A 22,625-nucleotide genomic window follows, 5' to 3' on the forward strand; every position below is an offset into this window, starting at 1 on the left:
TGTTTCAGACACCAGAGGTAGAACATGAGCTGCCAATCCACAGGCCTAATCTGGCCCACCATACATTCCCTAGCGGTCTTCTAGAGACCCAGAGAACAGTTGATCTATAGTGGTTAAAAAGGTAAAGTGACCCCTGACCATTAGGTCCAGTTGTGGCTGACTCTGGAGTTGCGGTCCTCATCTCGCTTTATTGGCCGAGGGAGCCGGCGTGCAGCTTCCGGGTCATGTGGCCAGCATGACTAAGCCGCTTCTGGCAAACCAGAGCAGCGCACGGAAACGCCGTTTACCTTCCCGCCGGAGCGGTACCTATTTATCTACTTGCACTTTGACATGCTTTCGAACTGCTAGGTTGGCAGGAACAGGGACCGAGCAACGGGAGCTCACCCCGTCGCGGGGATAGTGGTTAGCTCACCCACAATTGCCAGCAAACCAAGAAGAAGAAGAAGAGAAGGAGGAGGAGGAGATTGGATTTGATATCCCGCTTTATCACTACCCTAAGGAGTCTCAAAGCGACTAACAATAGAGTTGACACAACCAAATGTGGATAAATATAGTAGGTTATATTTATTATATATAACAACTTGAGGACCTGCAAAACAAACTAACTAGTCATATTCATCCAATGTAACCAAATCAAATTAAGTCTCAGCAGGTATTCATTAATATATTGGGGGGTGGTGATTTCTACTCCCGTTACCTGGGCAAGAAAACCTTGCTTGCACTGAGGTTTCCTAAGATTCCACTGAGGGTCATGTTGGGTTTGCCATGATTTTCACTCAGTATGATCCTCCTCCAGCTGTCAATGCAGTGTAAGACACAGGAAAAAGACAAACTATCTAAAACAAAGTTCTAAAATGTAAACAACTATGAAGTCATCATAAAATTAGAAAACTCTTAACCAAATGCTTAAGCACATAAACACACACACACACATATATATTTACCATGCATCTAAAAGCTAGAATGAAGGGGCTTCTCAGGCCTCCCAGGGGATGGAGTTTCAGAGGAGAAGTACCACTATGGAGATGACATGCAACTTGTAGCCTATGCTCCTTCTTCCAAAGGACATGGCACACAACAGGTAGTCCTGAATTTAGTTAAACATCTCAGGGAGAGTCCCCTCTCATTTATTATATAGTAGTTGAACAACTTCAGTTTCATTTCGAGGTGATGAATGTAGCAAGGAGACCATTTTCTGCTGACATGCTTTCATTGACACTGTGTTCAGACTACTTTGATCGATGAACTTGAAGCATCTTTGCAGAGAACAAATCTGCGCTCCACCATTAAAGTTATGTGCAAAGAAACGTAAGAGGTTCAGACACAAGACCTGGGACCTTTTTATCAACTCCAGTTGTTTTGTTCTGTGTGTACCCTATCAAATAAATACAATTTACAACAAAGTCCTTTCAACAGTAGAAAAGACTGCCCTATTTTCTGTTATGGTTTTAGCAACCACAAAGCAAAACTTCCATTGAAGTTTATCTTGCAGCGTACAAATGAAAGAACAGGATCCTTTTGAAAGCATCTGCAATGAATCAGAACAATGTTGTCCTACACACCTACTGAGCTGAAGCTAGATCAATATATAATGAGTTGTTTTATGTGTAATAGGACAAAGAGCTTTAATGGTAAGCACTGGCATTATGAAATTAAGAGCCAATTCAGTTGTGTAGCTGTGCAGGAGATTGCTTGTTTGAAGCTATTCTGACATGTTCCTGTTGGCTCACACAATGAGGGCCCTCTTGAGTTTTTTTTTGTTTCCTGGAACTTTATTATTGCACTAAGCCAACAGTACACCATTATTTCTAATATGGCCCAGCAAAGACTATGTAGTCCCTTCCCTAACATGTGATTCTCCGGATGTTGCTAAGCTAAAACTCTCATCATCTGTGGCCACTAGCAAGTTGGCTGAGACGGGGAGAGTTGTTGTTCAGCAATATATGGAAAGCTACAGGACAAGAAGAGGAAATGACAGAGCACCATTTGCCCCATGGTTCCCAACTGAAACTATGCAACTGTCTGTCCTGGACAATGACACTTCCCTCTCTCAGGGTATAGGCTGTTGATTATTGTTGTTGTTTATTCGTTTAGTCATGTCCGACTCTTTGTGACCCCATGGACCACAGCACACCGGGCACTTCTGTCTTCCACTGCCTCCCACAGTTTGGTCAAACTCATGCTGGTAGCTTCAAGAACACTATCCAACCATCTCATCCTCTGTCGTCCCCTTCTCCTTGTGCCCTCCATCTTTCCCAACATCAGGGTCTTTTCCAGGGAGTCTTCTCTTCTCGTGAGGTGGCCAAAGTGTTGGAGCCTCAGCTTCACGATCTGTCCTTCCAGTGAGCACTCAGGGCTGATTTCCTTAAGAATGGAGAGGTTTGATCTTCTTGCAGTCCATGGGACTCTCAAGAGTCTCCTCCAGCACCATAATTCAAAAGCATCTATTCTTCGGCGATCAGCCTTCTTTATGGTCCAGCTTTCACTTCCATACATCACTACTGGGAAAACCATAGCTTTTACTATGCGGACCTTTGTTGGCAAGGTGATGTCTCTACTTTTTAAGATGCTGTCTAAGTTTGTCATTGCTTTTCTCCCAAGAAGCAGGTGTCTTTTAATTTTGTGGCTGCTGTCACCATCTGCAGTGATCATGGAGCCCAAGAAAGTAAAACCTCTGGGCTCCATGATCACTTGGGCAACAAATGAGCCTTAGATAAGGCTTGGTAGCAAACTAGCAGTCGGTGCAGTTGTGTCATATGCTTACAAACTTTTTATAATAAAACCCAACTCCAGCTGGCTTAAAATATATTGTAAGCCATATATACAATTGATATCTTCTAAATATATGTAACAGTACAATTAAAAAGCAATTGCAGCAATTAAAAAAACAGTCAAAAACAGCATCCTAGCTAGCTAGTTACCTATTAAATTTGTATTCTGTCCTTCCAAAGGTGCCCAGAGTAGCAAACCTAAAAATGTTAAAATAATACACTTTTTTTTTAAAAAAAATATCTTTACCCTCTTCCACTATTTCTTCCTAAAAAAACCCCAGCTAATCTATTCCCGATTTGACAGGACTTTGATATGACACCATAACATAAAATAAAGCCATTTGATTAATTCCTGGCCCACAACATGAGAGTGTACAATAGACTCTGAAATTTTCTCCTGTTTTTTCTCTCTTTTCACTACCGTATAATACCCTTGGATGTCATAAACCTGTAGTTTAACCTTCAATTCTTGACTTTGATTTCTGTTTGCAAAAAGCCAGTGAGACTTCGCAAGCCACATCTTCATAAGGTTGCCATATCAGTCTGGTTCTGCTGTAGCATGTCGAATATTTGACAAGCCATTGTTTTACATCAAGTTCTGAACACCACTTTCATTGCCAGAAAATTGCTTTGAGGGCAAGCTGCAAGGGTGTAAGTGTCTTCTGAAAGCTGGATCACTTTATTCTTTTGTATTTTACAGAAAGTCCTGGCCTCCTGAGCCATGTCCCCGTTGGAATAAAAATTCTTGACGTCAATGACAACCCTCCAGAGCTTGCTGAAGACTACGATGTAGTTGTCTGTGAGAATGCAAAGCCGAACCAGGTAACCTGATAGTCACACTCTTAATATCATATTGGAAAGGCACATAGTTTTTAAAAGTGTTTAATAGAGGAGACTGTAGATGTATGTGTATGTAGCCATGTGATTCAAATATGTAATTTGAATTATATATTTCAGACTGCACTAGAGATCTACAGGACAACATACAGTGTATTTATATATACACAGGGTTGTACTTAATCAAGTCCTATTCAGAGTACACCTATTGCAATTAATGAGCCTATGTTAGCCATGCTAATTAACTTTAGTAGGTCTGAATAGGACCAGGACTGAACACCACCAGATAGATAGATAGATGATAGATAGATAGATAGATAGATAGATAGATAGATGATAGATAGATAGATAGATAGATAGATAGATAGATAGATAGATGATAGATAGATAGATAGATAGATGATAGATAGATGATAGATAGATAGATAGATAGATAGATAGATAGATAGATAGATGATAGATAGATGATAGATAGATAGATAGATAGATAGATAGAGATAGATAGATGATAGATAGATAGATAGATAGATAGATAGATGATAGATAGATAGATAGATAGATAGATAGATAGATAGATAGATAGATGATAGATAGGTAGATTTAGAGCTTAAGAATCCAAAACCTTTCATAAGACATATACAGTAATCAATCTCCTGAACATACTGTATGCAATGAAGAGGCCAGATAGATATCCTTTGGGAGAGAATCCCAGAGGGCATGGGAGAAGGCCATGCACCTCATAGCCAGAGGAAGAAGCTTTCAGAAGATATACTCATTTCGAAGAAGACATTTCCTGATGAAAGTTGGTCCAACAATGTGCAGGAGTTTTTTTAATGGCTTTGTGAATAGCACACAGAGGCATGCAGATGACAAGTGGACTCCTTTGAATACTGCAGCAATGGCATCCCAGCAGTTTGTCCATGTCAGCTACATCACCTCTAATGTCCTGTAACTTGTACAACCGTAAATAAACTTTTTGCTGCTGTGGGCTCCTTAAAGGGTGACTAGGCTTGGAACTCTCACTTCATATTCCCATACTTGTTTGACATCATTTTTCCTGGCTAAGATGTTTCTGATGTTTTGGAATTGCTAAGGAATTATTTTTATTTTTATTTTTATTTTTTTATTACATTTATTTGTACCCCGCCCATCTGGCTGGGTTTCCCCAGCCACTCTGGGTGGCTTGCAACAAAGGTTAAAAATACATTAAAACACCAGTCATTAAAAACTTCCCTAAACAGGGCTGCTTTCAGATGTCTTCTAAACGTCAGATAGTTGTTTATCTCTTTGACATCTGACAGGAGGGCGTTCCACAGGGCAGGCGCCACTACCAAGAATGCCCTCTGCCTGGTTCCCTGTAACTTATTATTTATTGAATTCATATACCGCCCTATACCTGGGGGGTCTCAGGGCGGTTCACAGAATGAAATCAAGATATAAAATCACACACACACAATTTTTTAAGGGCATAGGATGACAAGTGCAAATGCACAGAATAAAATGCATCCATTTTGAATTGTATTCCAGCAATCTGCCGATGTGGGTGGATGACAGAGGTTTTTCCCCTCCAGGTCTTATGTTTTATTTCCCAGTGCTAGAACGATGTTGTTCAACAGTTTATCTTTACATTTGCATAGGACAAAATAAAACCACATATCTGCTGTGTCCTTTCTTATCCCACAATTCACTGCTGAGTTACAACGGGGGAAATAACATAAACCCTGATGTAACGATCTCTCAGATTTAATAGTTTTGCCTGGCAATGCAAATGCAAGAGGGGAGGACCCTGTTAACTGTTATTGCACTGTGTCAGCAATGCTGGCTCTAACTGAAAGGTGGCTTGTGAGTGCCAATGCAGTGCCATTGTGCTTAAGACTGAGCACAGATTGGAGATATCTGATGTATATTCGCTTCAATGCACCCAGTAGGTGAGAATGCTTCACTCCTCTCTTCTGGAATGTTAAATACAGTGGTACCTTGGGTTGCAGACACTTCAGGTTACAGACGCTCCAGGTTACAGACTCCGCTAACCAAGAAATAGTACCTCAGGTTAAGAACTTTGCTTCAGGATGAGAACAGAAATTGCGCAGCAACAGTGCGGCGGCAGTGGGAGGCTCCATTAGCTAAAGTGGTGCTTCAGGTTAAGGACAGTTTCAGGTTAAGAACGGACCTCCAGAATAAATTAAGTTCTTAACCCGAGGTACCACTGTACTGGGATTACATGGTATGGCTTTCATTCCGTACCAGAGTCGACTCTCTTTGGAATATTTCAAACCACTCTGAGAATCAACAGTAAACATATCACAATACTTTTGACTTCTTTCAAAATTCCTCAGATGTTTTCCCTGAGGAAGACCCCCTCCCCCCACCAACTCACTTTAAATCTAATCATAAGTGAAAGTTTGGAAGCATTTATGCACCCCCAAATATTTGTACACCATTATTGCAAATTGTCAACAAGGGAAGTTTCTTGAGTTTCTGTTTTTTAAAAAAAACCTACACAATAAACATCCAATGCAAGGTAGGCATTTTGTACTGGGAAATAAACTTCTTGCCCCCCCCCCCCCAAAAAAAATCAAGCAAAGACAAACAAAAATTCCCAGGGGTGGAATTAGAAGTCCCAAGGAGACTGGAATCACTGGACTGTAGCATGCCAATATTAGGCCTGGTAGTGAAAATAAACTTATATGTGAAATTTTTAAGTGACACATCAATCCTCTTCTGTAGGTATTAATGCAAATGTCTAACTAACAAAATCTTCAGAATGTCTTTGAATTTAAGACTCTTGACATACTGACATTCTGAGCATGTGTTTAGTTAATTTTACATTGTTGCTGAAATGTGTTGAGCAGAGAAATAAAACAGTAGTAATAGTAGTAATAATAATAATAATAATAATAATAATAATAATAATGCAGCTAATGGAAAAATAGTCATACTATGACACTAGGCAGGTAGAAAATTGTGAAAGAAAGCTCAGCTTACAAGATCCTGCCAAGTTCTGCCAAAAACTGAATCCAGTTCAAAGTTCATCACATCCACAATTCAATTTTCCTTCCAGGTTATCCAGACTATCGGTGCAACGGACAGAGATGACTTTGCAAATGGTCAAAGATTCCACTTTTCTCTGGACAACAGTTTCCCTTTGAATCCCAACTTTACGCTAAAGGACAATGAAGGTAAATCACACATTACTCTGCAAGCAAGGCTTGGTGTTTGTCTGGGATGTCTCGTTGAACAGAATGACTTCTTTTCTCATAATCTTTTTTGTCAGTGGGTGAAAACCACCATCTGTCAGGGCAGAAGTGGTTCATATAGCAAGGACTTCATATTCATAACCTTTGCGTTGTGAATGATGAATATCTAGGAATCGTTTTGGAAGAAAATAACCTTGTAATATTTCTTCCCTGCTCTGTATTTTATTAGCTTTTGGAGTTACTCTGCATGTTGTTTAAAGGTATTTTTGAAAATTCTGTTGGGTTATAGAGTTGTACTTTAGCTTCTTGCTTGGGTGACACTAAGAACAGAACCATAACAGATATTACATTTTTTAAACATTTATTTGTTGCATTTATATATTACCTGTATAATGGATAAATCTTCTGGCGAGTTTACAAACATTATTAACAATACAAAATGCAAAGCAAAGTTCAAAACAATGAAATCACTTATAGACAATACAAACTAGCATTATGAAAATAATCTAAAAGCCAAATAATCTAAAACTAGTAGGCTGTGGCATAAAACCATATCAACTCTTAACAAGGGGATAAGAACTTGGTACAAGAATTTAAAAGCAATGAACAAACATATCTGTTATTATTAAAAGAGGGGTGAGAATAAAAATATCTTCAACAAGCGTCTCCCCTGCCCCTTCAGCTAGTCAGCGTTCTGTGCCTGCTTATTCTTCAATCAACTTTTCCTTCTCCATTTTGGTTTTTTGCAGATGAGTCTATGAACAGCGTTCACATCCTTCCCTAAAAACATTAAAGATAGCTTGCATATTCATTTGTTTGTTTGTTTATAACATTTTAATCACATTTTTCAATCAAACAGACTCCCAGAGCAGCTTGCATGCAATCAAGAAATAAGAGCCCATTCCCTACTCATTGCATTAAAAGCCAAGATCATTAAAGGGAAGAGGGATGGGGAAGGCAGGTGGGAGAGGCAACTCAGGCACCTATTGTTAAAGTTATATTGAGTTTGAAGTTGAATGGAGCTTCTTAGTATAAACTAGGAAGAAGAAGAAGAGTTTGCACTTGATATCCCACCTTTCACTGCCCTTAAGGAGTCTCAAAGCGGCTTATAATCTCCTTTCCCTTCCTCCCCCACAACACTCTGTGAGGTGAGTGAGGCTGAGAGACTTCAGAGAAGTGTGACTGGCCCAAGGTGCATGTGGAGGAGCGGGGAAGCGAACCTGGTTCACCAGATTATGAGTTCACCGCTCTTAACCACTACACCACCTATCCTGACAACATAATTTTCTGTACCTTATTTATAACTAGGCCATTCTCTTTCTTCATTCTCCTTTGCCAGTCACACCAATCCACTCTTCCTCCTTCCCAGTTCACTTAGTTAAAAACAAAACAGCTTTTAGCCATTCTGTGGCAATTGAATTTCCATTGATCTGGCGGCTTTGAGGGCACTGTCACATTCGGATTGCTTATTTGTTTCCCTAAATATCATTGGACCTCTGGCAAACCGTGGGACTACCCTGAATGTGCCAAGGAGTAGGTGGTGTGATTTTTTCACTACATTTGTTTAAGCACACAAAGAGTTGAAGCAAAAAAGAATGAGAATGATAAAAAGGTTAGGTCCAGTTGCGGACGACTCTGGGGTTGCAGCGCTCATCTTGCTCTATAGGCTGAGGGAGCCGGCGTTTGTCCGCAGACAGCCTCCGGGTCATGTGGCCAGCATGACTAAGAATTAAAGGCAACTGAGAAATCCAAAGAAGGGCTTTTAGGGTTTCTACTTTCTTAAGGATTTGGGCATTGCATTTAGTAGACCAAGATGCAATTAGACCCTTCCCGAAAAAAGAATTTGAAACAGTGATAAAAAAAAGTGTATTTCAAAAACACGTGAGTTCTGTTTATTGGATCCTTAAGTGTGTGGAGGGCTTTGCTGTTTATTTTAAAGAATACAAATGTGTGCAAATAGCTGAACCCCAAAACACGAGAACCTGTCAACAAGGTAAGATTTGTCAAGTCTCACCTGGAAAATGTTAAAAAACGAAACCTAAAGATACAGGTATATAATACCCATCTTTAATCATATTTTTATAGCCTAAATCAGTTGAAAGACTTCATGCAAATAGTGTTGGGCAACAAATTAAAATTTGCCAGAAGGAAAGACACAAAGCAGTATCTCCCATATCCCCTTCTCCTGGCATTTTATGGTAATATGTTTTTTTTAAAAATCCTCAGATTGTGAATAATAAATGAACAAGTATTCTCCAAAGTGCTCTGGTATTCACTTGCCATAGCTCTACCATTATATCTCTGTTGCTTTGGGAGTTTCCCCAAAGTCTTTATTCAATACATTTTCCAGTACAGTAGCTCAATATAACTAGTCTGAGATAAACATACTCTTTGGCATGGAGGAAGAGAGATACAATTGCCCTAGGTGGACTGTGGATTTTGGGGAATCGTGCTTCCAAACTTTTAAAGACTTTGTTGCATTTCAGGCAGATGTTATCTGCAAGCTCAAAGTTCCAAGATTGAAATTTATATAATTAGGATCCTCAAGCTGAGGTGACTTGCATAACCACCTAACTCCATGTGAGACGAGATTCATGTGGAAAGATGGAATACATAATCATTTGTCTTTCTGGCCAGGAAGTCAAGCATGTGCTGATGGGCTCATTACAAAGCCCAGTTCCAGCTGGCAAGTTTAACAAAAAAAGTCACACTGATTCAACCCTGTTTGAACAGGGAGCCAGGCAACCACGTCATGTTAATTCAGTACCTCACTCTTCAGGAGCTTGGGGTTCTTTTCTTCCAAGATTCACATTATTCAAGAAAATATGCCTTACTATTTGGATTGTAAGGTCAGAAGAAATATATTTGACAAGCCTGTTCAGAAGATACTTGGCTGTATCTAGACCAATAAAAGGTCTATGGTACCAACAGTGATAGGTGCTGGGATTTTTTATTTTTTGAAATATTCATGGAGAATACTCATGCCAGAATATAAAATAGTGTTATAAATTTGGCAGGATCCTCCCTCCCAACCCTAGAAATTAATAATAGGTAGGGTTTTGATTATTTGGAGCATTGAAGGGAAGATTGGAGGTCGCTGGAAATGTACAGGCTTAGATTCCTTCCCAAGCTACAGCCTTACCTGGGATAGGCATTAACATGGAAAAAGGGGCTGATGGTCTGGGCAGACAAAGCTTGCCATAGTGATGGGGTGTGGGTTTGAAGTGACAGGAAAAGAGAGTTTTTAATAAGGTGTGCTGGGAAAAAGAAGGGAGGCGGGGAAGACTAGGATCCATCTTGGACAGACTGGCTGAAGGCTGGCTGGGAAAGATAGCTTAGGCTTCAGGGCTGCACCTCTGTGGGAGACAAGCCCGTATTGAAATGACTATGCTGTAAGATCTGGACTCCTTCCATGCACACTGAAGGTGTAAATAGGTGAATAAACCATATTTCTTAAAGGTACAACAGTCTCTACCATGTCTCAATTCTCCAAAGGAACACAGACCCTGGGTGAGTGTCTGGAACCCCATGGACTATTGCTGTCATTCAGCAGAGAGAGGGGAGGCACCCAACTTTTGTAACAATGTATTCTCACCCAGAAATGTTTCTGTTGAGTATAGTGAAGTGGCTGAGTACCAGTGGAAAGACAAGACAGTTTATTGAATACTAGGGCTGTGAACAGTCCCCCAGTTCTATTTGGTATTTAATTTCAAGTAAATACTGGAAAACCAAAAAAACCCACAAACACCTGGAGTGGGTAATGGTTAAGAATAGTAGCCAAAAGGACTTCTTTAAGTAGCCAAAAGGGCTTCATGTTGCACAAGAAGTAGGTAGCAGCAAAATACCACAAAATGGGTAGCTTCCTAAAAAAAAGCTCAACAACTTTGGTAGATCACTGCCAGTTTTTTAATACTTGGGAGTAGATCTCAGTCTCTTGAAAGTTGAACATGTCTGACATAGTCCAATGACAAGAGAGAATGCATAATAGCCACCAAATACTAAGTTTTTGTTTGAGGAATGGGGTAGGAAACTGGTAGGAATAGAGATCTTGGAAGTAGCATGGACCCCCTGAACCAGAGCAATCCAAGCTACAACATTTTGTCCCTGTTCCCACATGTATATCAGTTCCCAGCTTTCCATTGCACCCATTCAGCATTCTTTCTGCTCTAGGTTAACCAATCACAAGAAGCATGTAGATAAATTAGGCTGGGGAAAGTTAAATTAAACCCCCATCCAAATGATGCCCCTGAATTGAATTCCTCTCCAGAACCAAGAAGATTATAGGCAGCTGTTGCTGTCAATTTTAAAAAGACAAATGCCTGACTGCATATGAGCATAGATCTTCCTTCTCCAAAGCTTTCAAAGGGAGTCCAGGGGTCAGGGGCCTTTTGGAATCATGACCTTTTGCTTCATTCTTCCTTTTTGGAGGATCTATGTGTTTAAGGAAAAATAAAATAATGAAAGTACTCAGTTCCTTTCAGGCCCTTGACTTGTACGTATTTATTTTATCCTGCAAATATCCTCACCCCACCCCGATTTGACAAGCTTTCCCAAAGCTTTTTATTAAGCTCTGGTTTTCCTAGATTCCTTCAACCATTATATTGTTACCATTGCCAACTTCATCTTTCAGATTTTGTTTCATTGTGTCTCAAACTTGCCTTGGGATTTTTTCAAACGTACATCCTTTCCATCTTTTGTGCTTTTCATTTCTTCCCCCCCACCCCACCCCTGGCTTGGATTTTCATCTTCAGAATATCCTTTCCCCTGTCTGTTGTTATCTGTTCCTTTTGTCTCATATCTGCCCTTCCATTTTCATTTTCATTCTCTCCCCACCCTTTGGAGCTTTGCAGCTAATCTTCTGTGCTTAAATTCTTTCATCATCGCTTGACTGCTACTCATGCCTTCTGTGTGAATTTAAACTTTATTCCACCCAGGCTCACTTTTTTCAGACCCTGCAAAGCTTGACTCCACGTCTTTTTAAGTCAGCATGTTTGTCACGGCTGCTGTACCCAAATGTAATGGGTCACTTACTCTTTTTTTTTTTTAAAAAAAAAATATTGCTGCATGGGGCAAAGAGGAGGCTGTGCTTTCCTGATCAGCTGTAAAAAGACTGCCTAGCCTGGCAATAGCCAATGTGGTGTCCTCCATATCTTGAGCTCCATCTCCATCACCCTCAGCAAGCATTGGCCAATGATGAGGGTGATGAGAATTAAAACCCAATACAGTGGTACCTCGGGTTACATACGCTTCAGGCTACATACGCTTCAGGTTACAGACTCTGCTAACCCAGAAATAGTACCTCAGGTTAAGAACTTTGCTTCAGGATGAGAACAGAAATCGTGTTCTGGCACCGCGGCGGCAGCAGGAGGCCCCATTAGCTAAAGTGGTGCTTCAGCTTAAGAACAGTTTCAGGTTAAGAACGGACCTCCGGAACGAATTAAGTACTTAACCCAAGATACCACTGTACTATCTGGACAGCACTAGAAAATCATCCCAGGCGAGTTCAGATGGAGAATGGATGGCTGGAGAATGGATGGCTGGAGCACCTTACTTTCAAGGCTGTGGTTGCTGTTAATAATGCAATGTACAGAATGTTGGTGCATTCATTACAATGTAACAAGCATGAACACTTTGCTTTTAAATAAAGATTGGTCCTGAATCTCAGGTAATGATGTATAGACATTCCTGAAAAGAATTCCCCAATTTTAACAAAGCTTCCTTTTGTTTTCCTTAAAATTTCTTAGATTTTTGTCAGAGTACAACCCCAGAAATTCACCTTAACCTTTTGCTTGGGGGTGGGGGGTGGGATCAGTTGCAGCTCTTGCTGGAGAAGTTCACTTACCTTAATTGGTGGGAGGTTTTGCAGCCAAACCACGAGCCCTGTGGTGTCCAGCAAGAGACCCGGATTTGGTTGACTGCCTGATGGTGATTGGTCAGGCTGGTGGGCTTTGGGTGGACCTCCCCCCCCCGGGGGTGGGCAGGCTGACCAATCAGCATTGACTGGGCCTGCAGCTGGGTATAAATTGTAGCATGGCCTGGCTGTCATTCCTCAGCTAGGCCAAAATGCCACAAGCTTATTGAGGACGTGTTGTTCCTCAATGGCTGAGCATATTATTAATTGATTGGTTGATTAATTGATTAATTAAATTTGTATACCACCCTATCCCCACAGGTCTCAGGATAAAATTACAATGACATATCCTTTGCATGCAGAAGGTCTCAGGTTCAGTAGCTCCTGACTGGCACGAGAAAGCTCTCTCGTGGAAATCCTGCAGAGGCACTCTCAGCCATTATAGACAGTCCTGAGCTGAGTGGACCAGTGGTCCAATTCCTTAAAAAACAAAAAAGCTATGTTTTGTAGAACAGGACTTGGTATGCTAGCTTCCAGGCCTGTGGGTCTCTGCTGCTTACTAAGACAGGGAGAGAAGAAGAAGAAGAAGAAGAAGAAGAAGAAGAAGAAGAAGAAGAAGAAGAAGAAGAAGAAGAAGAGGAGTAGTGGTAGTTTGGATTTGATATCCAGCTTTATCACTACCCGAAGGAGTCTCAAAGCAGCTAACATTCTCCTTTCCCTTCCTCCCCCACAACAAACACTCTCTGAGGTGAGTGGGGCTGAGAGACTTCAAAGAAGTGTGACTGGCCCATGGTCACCCAGCAGCTGCATGTGGAGGAGCGGAAACGCGAACCCGGTTCACCAGATTACGAGTCAGCCACTCTTAACCACTACACCACAATGGCTCTGCTGTTGCTTGCAGGAGGTGAGGTGGTGGAGTGCAAATGCATTAGCACAGCCAATCTGGTTGCTATGCATACAGTGGAACCTTGGTTCTTGAACTTAATCCATTCCGGAAGTCCGTTCAACTCCCAAAACATTGAAAAACCAAGGTGCGGCTTCCAATTGGTGCAGCCATCACAGAAACAACCACATTGGATGTTTGGCTTCCGAAAAATGTTCAGAAACTGGAAGACTTACTTCCGAGTTTTTGGCATTCGGGAGCCGATTTGTTCGTCAACTAAGCTGTTACACACACACTCCCCACCACCTCAACCCTCCTGGAAGCAACAGCAACCTACCAGCTGGGAAACTAGCACAGCAGCTCTGCTCCACTGAGTGGTCCACTTCTACCCATTATGAAGCAACTCTACATTTAATTTGATTGGCATATGTCTGCATTGGGAGCCTGCTGTGGCTGTAGAGACCAATACAGGAGAGAGATGTTTTGTTGCATCTGAGGCAGATGAAGACATCCGGTTGTTCTGCTGCCGATGCACCATGGCATTTCCTCTCTTTGTGCTCCTCCCAGTGGTCATTCATCTTCTGGTCACTGCCTGTCTGTTTGTCTCCAGGCACTGTGGTCATCTGCGAGGGATTCCCATATGGTGGGGTTGATGTTGCCATTCTTGAACTACAAAGACATTTATCCAGAAGCTATAACCTTCATTTTTTTAACTCCCTCTTGGGACAAGGAAGGAACCACTCAACATTACCTTTTGGCAACTCTATGTAACTATAGGATATGACGATGCACCTTTCTAAGTATGTTACCAGCAGTATGGTGTATATATTTCTGCAGGGACCATGCTTTCTTCCCATTCTTAAACTGCTCTGCTGGCTTCATTCATTTGAACTGACCTATGGTAGAATGAAATTCTGAAGATCACGCTGCAAGCCTTTCATGAAGTCACTCTTAAATAGTATAGCAGTCATAAATGCCAGTCTATTCAGGCTCTCATACTCTTTATTAGCTTGGAATCTAGACCAATAGAATCTCATTATAACTTCAGGGGGGAAATGGTGTTGGAACTATTAAAGATTTTTCAGTTAGCCGACAGCAAAGCAAGGAAGTCAGACCCTGCTACTACTTTCATAAAATAAAACAAGAAGTAAGAGTAAGGCGACAAGGGGCTTTTATACTTTTAAAGCTTTTAAACTAGTTTCTCTACATCATGCTGTAGCAGAAAAAGATAAATTCCTATGTTGTTTTTTTCTACTTCGGGTTAGATTTTTATGTGAAATGTACTGTATAGACAATGATACATGATACAGTATCTTTATTGATTGCAAAAGTGTGTGGATGTGATATGAAGTCACTTACCAGTCTTTTGAATCAAGGCTTGAAATGAAACCGTGTGCAGGAAAATCAGAACCAGGGCAGATCTTGCCTGCCTACTCACAAATTGCCAAAAGGTTCTCCTTTCAAATCAGTTGTTCGGGAAGATGAAATCGGTGCAGTCCATTACCAGGACTCCAGCCCCATAATGCAAATAATTGGTGGGGAAAAACAAAACCAGCAAGTGTTGATCAAGGCAGAGCTCAAATGTGGGCCCAGCGAATAAGCTAGCTTGCCAGATTTGAAAACCACAGCAGCTTGAAGCCGTGATAAACTCCAACACCACAAGAAGGCAAGCTCCATGGGGGCGGGGGGTGCTTCAGAAATTCACTCCTTTTGAATTCTGAACTGAAGAGACACAATAATGGAATCATAGAATTGTAGAGTTGGACTGAAGGTCATCAAGTCCAAGCCCAGGCGATGCAGGAATCTCAACTAAAGCATCCATGTCAATCACAAACAGCTACCCCATGAATTTGCAAGTGCGAATTTTGTGATTCACTATTTTTCACAGTTCTCCAGATGCAATTGTGCATGCCTTAGCTGTTTACAAATAATAAAAATATGGGGAGAGGAGTAGCTGCCCGTGCAGATATCAACATTTGTGGTATTTCACTCTTGCAAATGCATAGAACTATTTTTTTATTTTTTATCTTGCATGAGCATAATACCAGTGTTGGCATATATACAGAGAAGCAAGAATGTGATTGATATCTGTACAATTCTCAATAGTAGTTGAGCGAAATCACCTATTTGAAGAGAAACTAAAAAAAGAACTCTGTGATTAACTTTGTATGGCAAGAAAGCAGAGCCATTGTTTTTAAAAAGGCAGGGAAAAAAAGACTGCTTCCTCCACCCTTTGTTATATATGTAAAAATAAAAAAGGAATCCAGAAAGAATAATATTGCTTGAATTGTAATCTTATATTAGAAGTGGATTGACTTTTACTCAGTGCCCTGATTTTAAATAGATGCAAATGGTGTGATGTGACATAGTACTGTTGTTCATTGTCCACAGCTGGGATAGAGAAGAGATTCTACCTTGTTGAAAAGGGTTGTATCAACTTTTTCACCAAGATGGATCCTGAGATTGCCCCTTTATTGCCATGTGGGTTACCAGCAAGTCTGTATGGGTGACGGAATGGGGGACATGGCATAAGACCAGAATGTTGGGAGGCAGTTGGAGGATGGATGGTGGCTAACAGATTGAGGCAGAATCCTGACAAGACAGAAGTACTGTTTTGGGGGGACAGGGGGCGAGCAGGTATGGGGGACTCCCTGGTCCTGAATGAGGCAACTGTGCCCCTGAAGGACCAGGGGCACAACCTGGGAGTCATTTTGGACTCACAGCTGTCCATGGAGGTGCAGGTCAGTTCTTTGTCTAGGGCAGCTGTTTACCTGCTCCATCTGGTACGCAGGCTGAGACCCTACCTACCCACAGACAGTCTCGCCTGAGTGCTGCATGCTCTAGTTATCTCCTGCTTGTACTATTGCAATGCACTGTATAGGGGGCTACCTTTGAAGGTGACCTGGAAACTACAATTAATCCAGAATGCAGCATCTAGACTGGTGACTGGGAGTGGCCACCGAGACCATATAACACCGGTCCTGAAAGACCTACATTGGCTCCCAGTACATTTCCGAGCACAATGCAAAGTGTTAGTGATGACCTTTAAAGCCCTAAACAGCCTCAACCCAGTATACCCGAAGGAGCATCTCCACCCCCATCGTTCAGCCCAGATACTGATTTCCAGCTCCAAGTGCCTTCTGGTGGTTCCCTTACTGTGAGAAGTGAAGTTACAGGGAACCAGGCAGAGGGCCTTCTCAGTAATGGCACCCGCCCTGTGGAACGCCCTCCCACCAGATGTCAAGGAACAACTATCTGACTTCTAGAAGACATCTGAAGGCAACCCTGTTTAGGGGAGTTTTTAAAGTCTGATGTTTTATTGTGTTTTTAATATTCTGTTGGGAGCCGTCCAGAGTGGCTGGGGAAACCCAGCCAGATGGGTGGGGTATAAATAATAAATGATGATGATGATGACTAAATGCAATTATTAATTAAGATTACTCTGACTCGCTTTCTCTTCTTGTAGATAACACAGCCAGTATCCTGACCAGGCGGAGGAGATTTAGTCGGACGACTCAGGATGTGTATTACCTCCCCGTGGTGATCTCTGACGGAGGGATCCCTTCTCTCAGCAGTAGCGCCACCCTTGTGATACGAGTGTGTGCGTGTGAAAGAGACGGGAGGGTGAGGACCTGTCATGCAGAGGCATTCCTCTCCTCTGCAGGATTGAGTACGGGGGCCTTAATTGCCATCCTGCTGTGTGTCGTCATTCTCCTGGGTAAGCCTCTCTCAGAATTAAATACCGGTGTCCTTTCTGTGGCCTTCAAATGATCACAGAAACAATGTGGCTTTTTCAGTATAATGTCATTCTGAACCAGGAATCACTTGTGATAGGAGGTAATTAGAAATACAAAGCTTTGATTTTTTTTTATATTAATTTTTTTTTGGTAAAGACTTTAGTTAAAATTAATAGGACCAAGAAGCCTTTAAAGCAGACAGCTGAACTGCTGGCATCCTGTGGAATTAATTTTGCAGAGGTCACTAAGTAATTAGCACTGCTGATCTACCCAGGTAATTTGGTAAGATTTTCAGGAACCAATTCGAGTTGCATGTCCAGTACTCTTGGGGGAAGTAATAAAAAGAAGAAAGGTGGAGAATCCTTTTGAAACAGATTCCTCTGCCAGAAGGACTTTCAGGAGTGTATGAAAGCCATTTGCTAATTATCTCTGTGGGATGAGCTGATAACGACACAAAGCATCATCAAGAGGGGCAAGGGACAGTGCAGGCAAGAAGATGATTCTATTAGATAAATGTCCTTGGAAATGCATTTTCTCTGAATACTTTATGTGCTTAGATTTATCTGAATAAATTAGCTAATTAGCTAATATTCCCTCTCATTTGGCTCTGACTCAACCTGCTCATACTGTCTTTATATGTATATTTGCACACTAAACAGAGCTTGAGAAGAAAGTCCCTTTGAAGAACAAATGCTGCTCACAATGGGATGAATCTATAATGACCCATATACTAATATTGTTAGAAATTAAAGAAGTGAATCTTTATCCAGATAAAGGAAGTTCTTCAATGTATGACATTATTCTTAAATATCTTCATTAGCAATCTTCATTGCTTCCGTTCTCCAGGGAAGTTTTTATTTTAGTGTTTGAAATTTCTGATAAGGAACAATCCATTTTTGCTTGCCCCCCCCCCCATAAATTTTTTATAGTCTCATTAAGTGATATTGAAATCCTTCATTCCTGCCATGTCCTCATCTGAGTGGTTTTGGTCAGTGTCCATTTTACAATTGCTTATACCCATTCCCAGTGGCCCCAATCCTGAAAAAAAGAGTTAGTTATGCTTAAGTTCCAAGAAAATTTGTGATAATAATTTGCGGCAGCCTTTCATCCCTCAACTGTAAAAAAAAAACAAAAAAACGAGATTTTACCCCACCCCATTAATACCTGTGCACAAATTATTAATGTGGCAAGTAATATCTTCCTAACTTGTGAGAAAAAATCATTAAGATTTAGACCTATTTAAATATAATATTATGGGTTTTGGGGGTGCTAGAGTTTGTGGGTGCCTGGAATGAGTGGGTGCTGGTGTTTGATCAATGCTTGGAGTATTAAGAGGGTCTGCCAGACAGGTTTTCCCATTCAGGAGATCGCCTGGGAGAAGAACCATCAAGGATAAGAAAGGGAACAGGAGAAGAGCCATTAAGAAGCAGGTATAGGCAGATATAGGCTGCACCAGACAACAAGTGAGTGGGAGCCCCTCCTTCCACTGAGCAATAGTTGTCATAAGACAGTGTGAGAGTTTTTAGGAGGTGGAAGTTTCAGGATTGCAATTTGCCTGATGTGAGCTGGGGGGGGGGGAGTGTCAGTCTGCAAGCAGCAAGTTGGGACAGGGGACAGAGGGTCATGGCTGATTTCTGCTGGCATCCAAGACTTTGGCCATGGGACAACCAAGAACGCTCTCAGATTGTAATGCTCAGGTTGCATATATGTGTAAATGAGCTGTATATGGTAAAGACGCCATGGTCTCTGTTGTGCTTCATTGTCCAAAAGGAAACACAGACCCTGGTAAGAGTGCCTGGAATTCCCTGACATCCCACACTGAAGTGGAGATTGGGGATAGCATGCAACAATATTATTAGGATCTAGATATATTTAATTATGGAATCATTGTATACACCACTGCTACAGCTTTAATTTATTGAAAGCAGGTATTTCATGTCTATCGACCTGTCAGGCAAACTTCATCTCGAGAGCAATAATCTTTAATTCTTTTGGTACATTCATAAACTTAAGTTTTGTTGATGGTTGGTGGGGCTAATTTTAATCACTAAGTGTTGCACATCAGGGCAGACTTGGTTATTTTATTCATTCATTCATTTCTTTTTGTCCTAGTGTGTGACTAGAATTGAGCCCATAAAGGAAACTATTAAATATTGCTTTCCTTTTCACAATTAATGGTAGCATTGAGTGGTAAATTTTATTTTGATAGTAGGTAAATTTACTGAAAAGGGTTCCAGTCATATTTTTTATTTCTTCTTCAAGGCTGTTGTTTTGGATATGTTAGGAGCAAGTAAAGCAAACATTTCCAAGCACGAGAAAGTGAAAACTCTCCCAGAGTATAATAGTTAGATATTTTAAATCTGGAAAGTAGCCAGAAAAGGGGGGGGGGTGACACAGATAAGGCAAGCTGACGACAGGGGAAGGATAGATTATTCAAAGAAACTGAGAGATACTTGGGTCTTGTCAAATTCCAGAAAATACGTTGATACCTTGTAATTAGATTATGTAATATTATGGGGTGGGGGGGGGAGAGATTAGTTTAACTTTCACTTCTTACAGTATCTCAGAGAAGAACCTATATGGGAAGTTTTGGTATCATGCACATTTATTTCACTTTAATCAGTTAATGAATTGATAGATGAATCTGCTAAAAGCTATATGATTCATCAGCATAAAAAATATCATTTAATCAGCCAGCAGCCCTTCTAATCTGCTATCTTGAATTTTCTCAGCAATAGTGGTCCTTTTCATCACACTAAGACGCAGCAAAAAAGAGCCTCTGATTATTTCGGAGGAGGACGTCCGGGAAAATGTTGTTACCTATGATGATGAAGGAGGAGGTGAGGAAGACACGGAGGCTTTTGACATCACTGCCCTGCGGAACCCATCAGCTGCTGAGGAACTGAAGTATCGGCGGGATGTGCGGCCTGAAGTCAAACCCACCCCTAAGCATCCCACTTCATCCTGTCTTGACAGTATAGATGTTCAGGAATTTATTAAGCAAAGATTGGCAGAAGCAGACCTCGATCCTAGTGTGCCCCCATATGATTCCCTACAGACTTACGCATATGAGGGTCAAAGGTCAGAAGCTGGATCTATCAGCAGCTTGGATTCAGCCACTACACATTCTGATCAGGATTATAATTACCTTGGTGACTGGGGACCAGAGTTTAAGAAGCTAGCTGAACTTTATGGAGAAATAGAATCTGAAAGAACAACTTAAATTCTCGTTATCATTCCTCAAATACGGAACATTTTAGTTCCCCAAGCAACTTGGAGACATAACGACAGCAGTGGTTCAACAGCAAACAATCTTTATCTGAATATATTATAGAAATACAGTACTTGGAGCAAACTGATGTACACAGTTACTGTAGAAACAAGTGCCCTTTTCACATTTGAAACTGGGTTCTTCAATTGGATGGAAATTTGGAAGAAGAAACAGAAAAAGATATGCCCCAAAGGAAAAGATTGTCCCTTTGTGTATATTTTTAATTGCTCAATAAAGTCTGTGGTGCAGTATCAGTAACGATACCCTAAGTAAACCAAGCAATGGCCAATATTACTTTAATATCCCTAAATATACCCAGAGCTACATTGAGTCTATAGTGATGCCTACTTGTGAGAAGAACAAATCTTGTTTGGCTAGTTGAAATAATGCGTCTAGCTCTGCTTATAAGTTTAGAGGGGTTAAGGTAATGATGGGGAGAGGTCATTTGCTTCTGTTGTAATACATCCCAGGAATACTACTTCTTTCAGAAGGGTGTAATGGAATTACTCAATTAAGTGCCATTTTAGTGTCTGCCCATACTAACACCCATCTGAATTTTATTTATATGCCAACATCTATTGGGGGTGACACATTTTAATGGGCCAATCCTAATCTTCCCATCCATGGTGAGCTCATGAACCAAGCATTCTATTGAACCTCATAATTCCACCCTCCCACTGCCAGAACTTTGCTGTTACTGAGTGGTATCGAAGCTGTTGCTTCCATTTTTATTGTTATTTTGCCTGCTACTTTTAACAGCATTTCAAATACAACAACAGATTTTTTTAAAAAAAAAAAATTAAATTGAACAATATAAAATGTCTTTCTGCCATGAAGGAGAAGATGAAAAGGCTTTCTCAGTTTGGTTTGGTTTTTAAGCCATTGTTTTATTATGTGTTAAGCTATGCAACAGCTTGGGTTGCCTGGTCTTCATTGGGATTGGTGAATGCAGATAAGATATTGCCAATCATATTGCTGCTCTAAATCCCAAAAGAAATTTGTCACTTGATAAGGTGTTGTCGTAGCCATTTTCTGTATCTTCACAGGATGGCATAGAGAGCATTATCAGGCAATTCCAATGTCAGGTTCAGCATCAATGGGAAGACTTTGGGTGCAAAAAACAACCTGAAGGCAAACGATGCGATTCCCATCTCAGAAGTTAAACGGGTCTGGGTCGTGCAATGCAGTGGTCCAAAGGGCAGCAGCAGTACAAGACATGCACATCACCGGAGTGCAAAGTAGAGCTGTAAAAGTATCTTAAAATGTTCTCAAAATTTATTGTAAGACAATAGAACTATTATTTACTGTGGCAACACCCAATATGTTTGGAGGGACATGCCCTTATTTTATGTCTAATTATTTAAGTTTGGTAAGTATATGTAAGATTTATGCTGTTTTGGGTCACTTGTTGAAGATTGTATGCATATTTTATATTACTTCTAGTGTATTTTAAATCCAGCTTTATACAGATAAAGCTGCTTGGGTCCTTCAAAACATGTTGGGTATTCCATTAAAAAAAATAAATAAATAAAAGATTTATTCTATTGTAATAAACATTGACCAAGAAAGATATAGCTCTTTTGTGCACTATTGGTGTTGCAATCTCTTGTTTCTTTGCAACACTGAGGTCACCGGGGACCCCTCTCCCAAGTTAACTACCCCAAGCTCGTGAATAAAATGGTGAGGTACAACTTTAATATTCAAGGTAAACCTGTGAGCATGGGGAAATTACCTTATAATTTATTGTGCTACATAGGATCCCACACAGATAAGGCTGGATCCTACTCAATGCTTCCTTCTCATATATGTAACTGTTTATTTTCCTACACATCTATGTGCATTTGCAGGATCATTCAAAAAGACATATCCATGAGGGTCAGAGTTCTTAAATCCATTGATTAACTTGGGCCCTCTATATCAGAAGGGGGGCGGGGGGGGTCTATTGTTTGAATAAGGAAACAGAGCCAAGAAAAGATTGTATTAGTTATGATAGTTTGTTTTAGTATTTTAGTTTATACTTCATTTAGTTATGATCTTGTTGCATAGCTAGATTTTATGGGTTTGTTTGTTAGGGATGC

At 40.8% G+C, this 22,625-nt stretch overlaps 1 protein-coding gene across 6 annotated transcripts in view; it reads left to right on the plus strand.

Moving 5' to 3' along the window:
- Positions 1-22,115, plus strand: part of CDH18 (cadherin 18) — a 603,832-nt gene extending 581,717 nt beyond the window's left edge. For all 6 annotated transcript variants that reach the window (XM_081918195.1, XM_081918191.1, XM_081918192.1 and 3 more), the window contains 4 exons: positions 3,472-3,593; positions 6,670-6,787; positions 17,006-17,257; positions 20,009-22,115. In XM_081918195.1, coding sequence (XP_081774321.1) covers positions 3,472-3,593; positions 6,670-6,787; positions 17,006-17,257; positions 20,009-20,499 — 983 coding nt within the window. In that variant the 3' untranslated portion in view covers positions 20,500-22,115. The remainder of the gene's footprint in view (positions 1-3,471; positions 3,594-6,669; positions 6,788-17,005; positions 17,258-20,008) is intronic.
- The last annotated feature ends 510 nt before the right edge of the window (positions 22,116-22,625 follow it).

Source organism: Podarcis melisellensis (genome assembly GCF_964234715.1).
Source record: "Podarcis melisellensis genome assembly, chromosome: 7".
Classification (NCBI taxonomy): Eukaryota; Metazoa; Chordata; class Lepidosauria; order Squamata; family Lacertidae; genus Podarcis; species Podarcis melisellensis.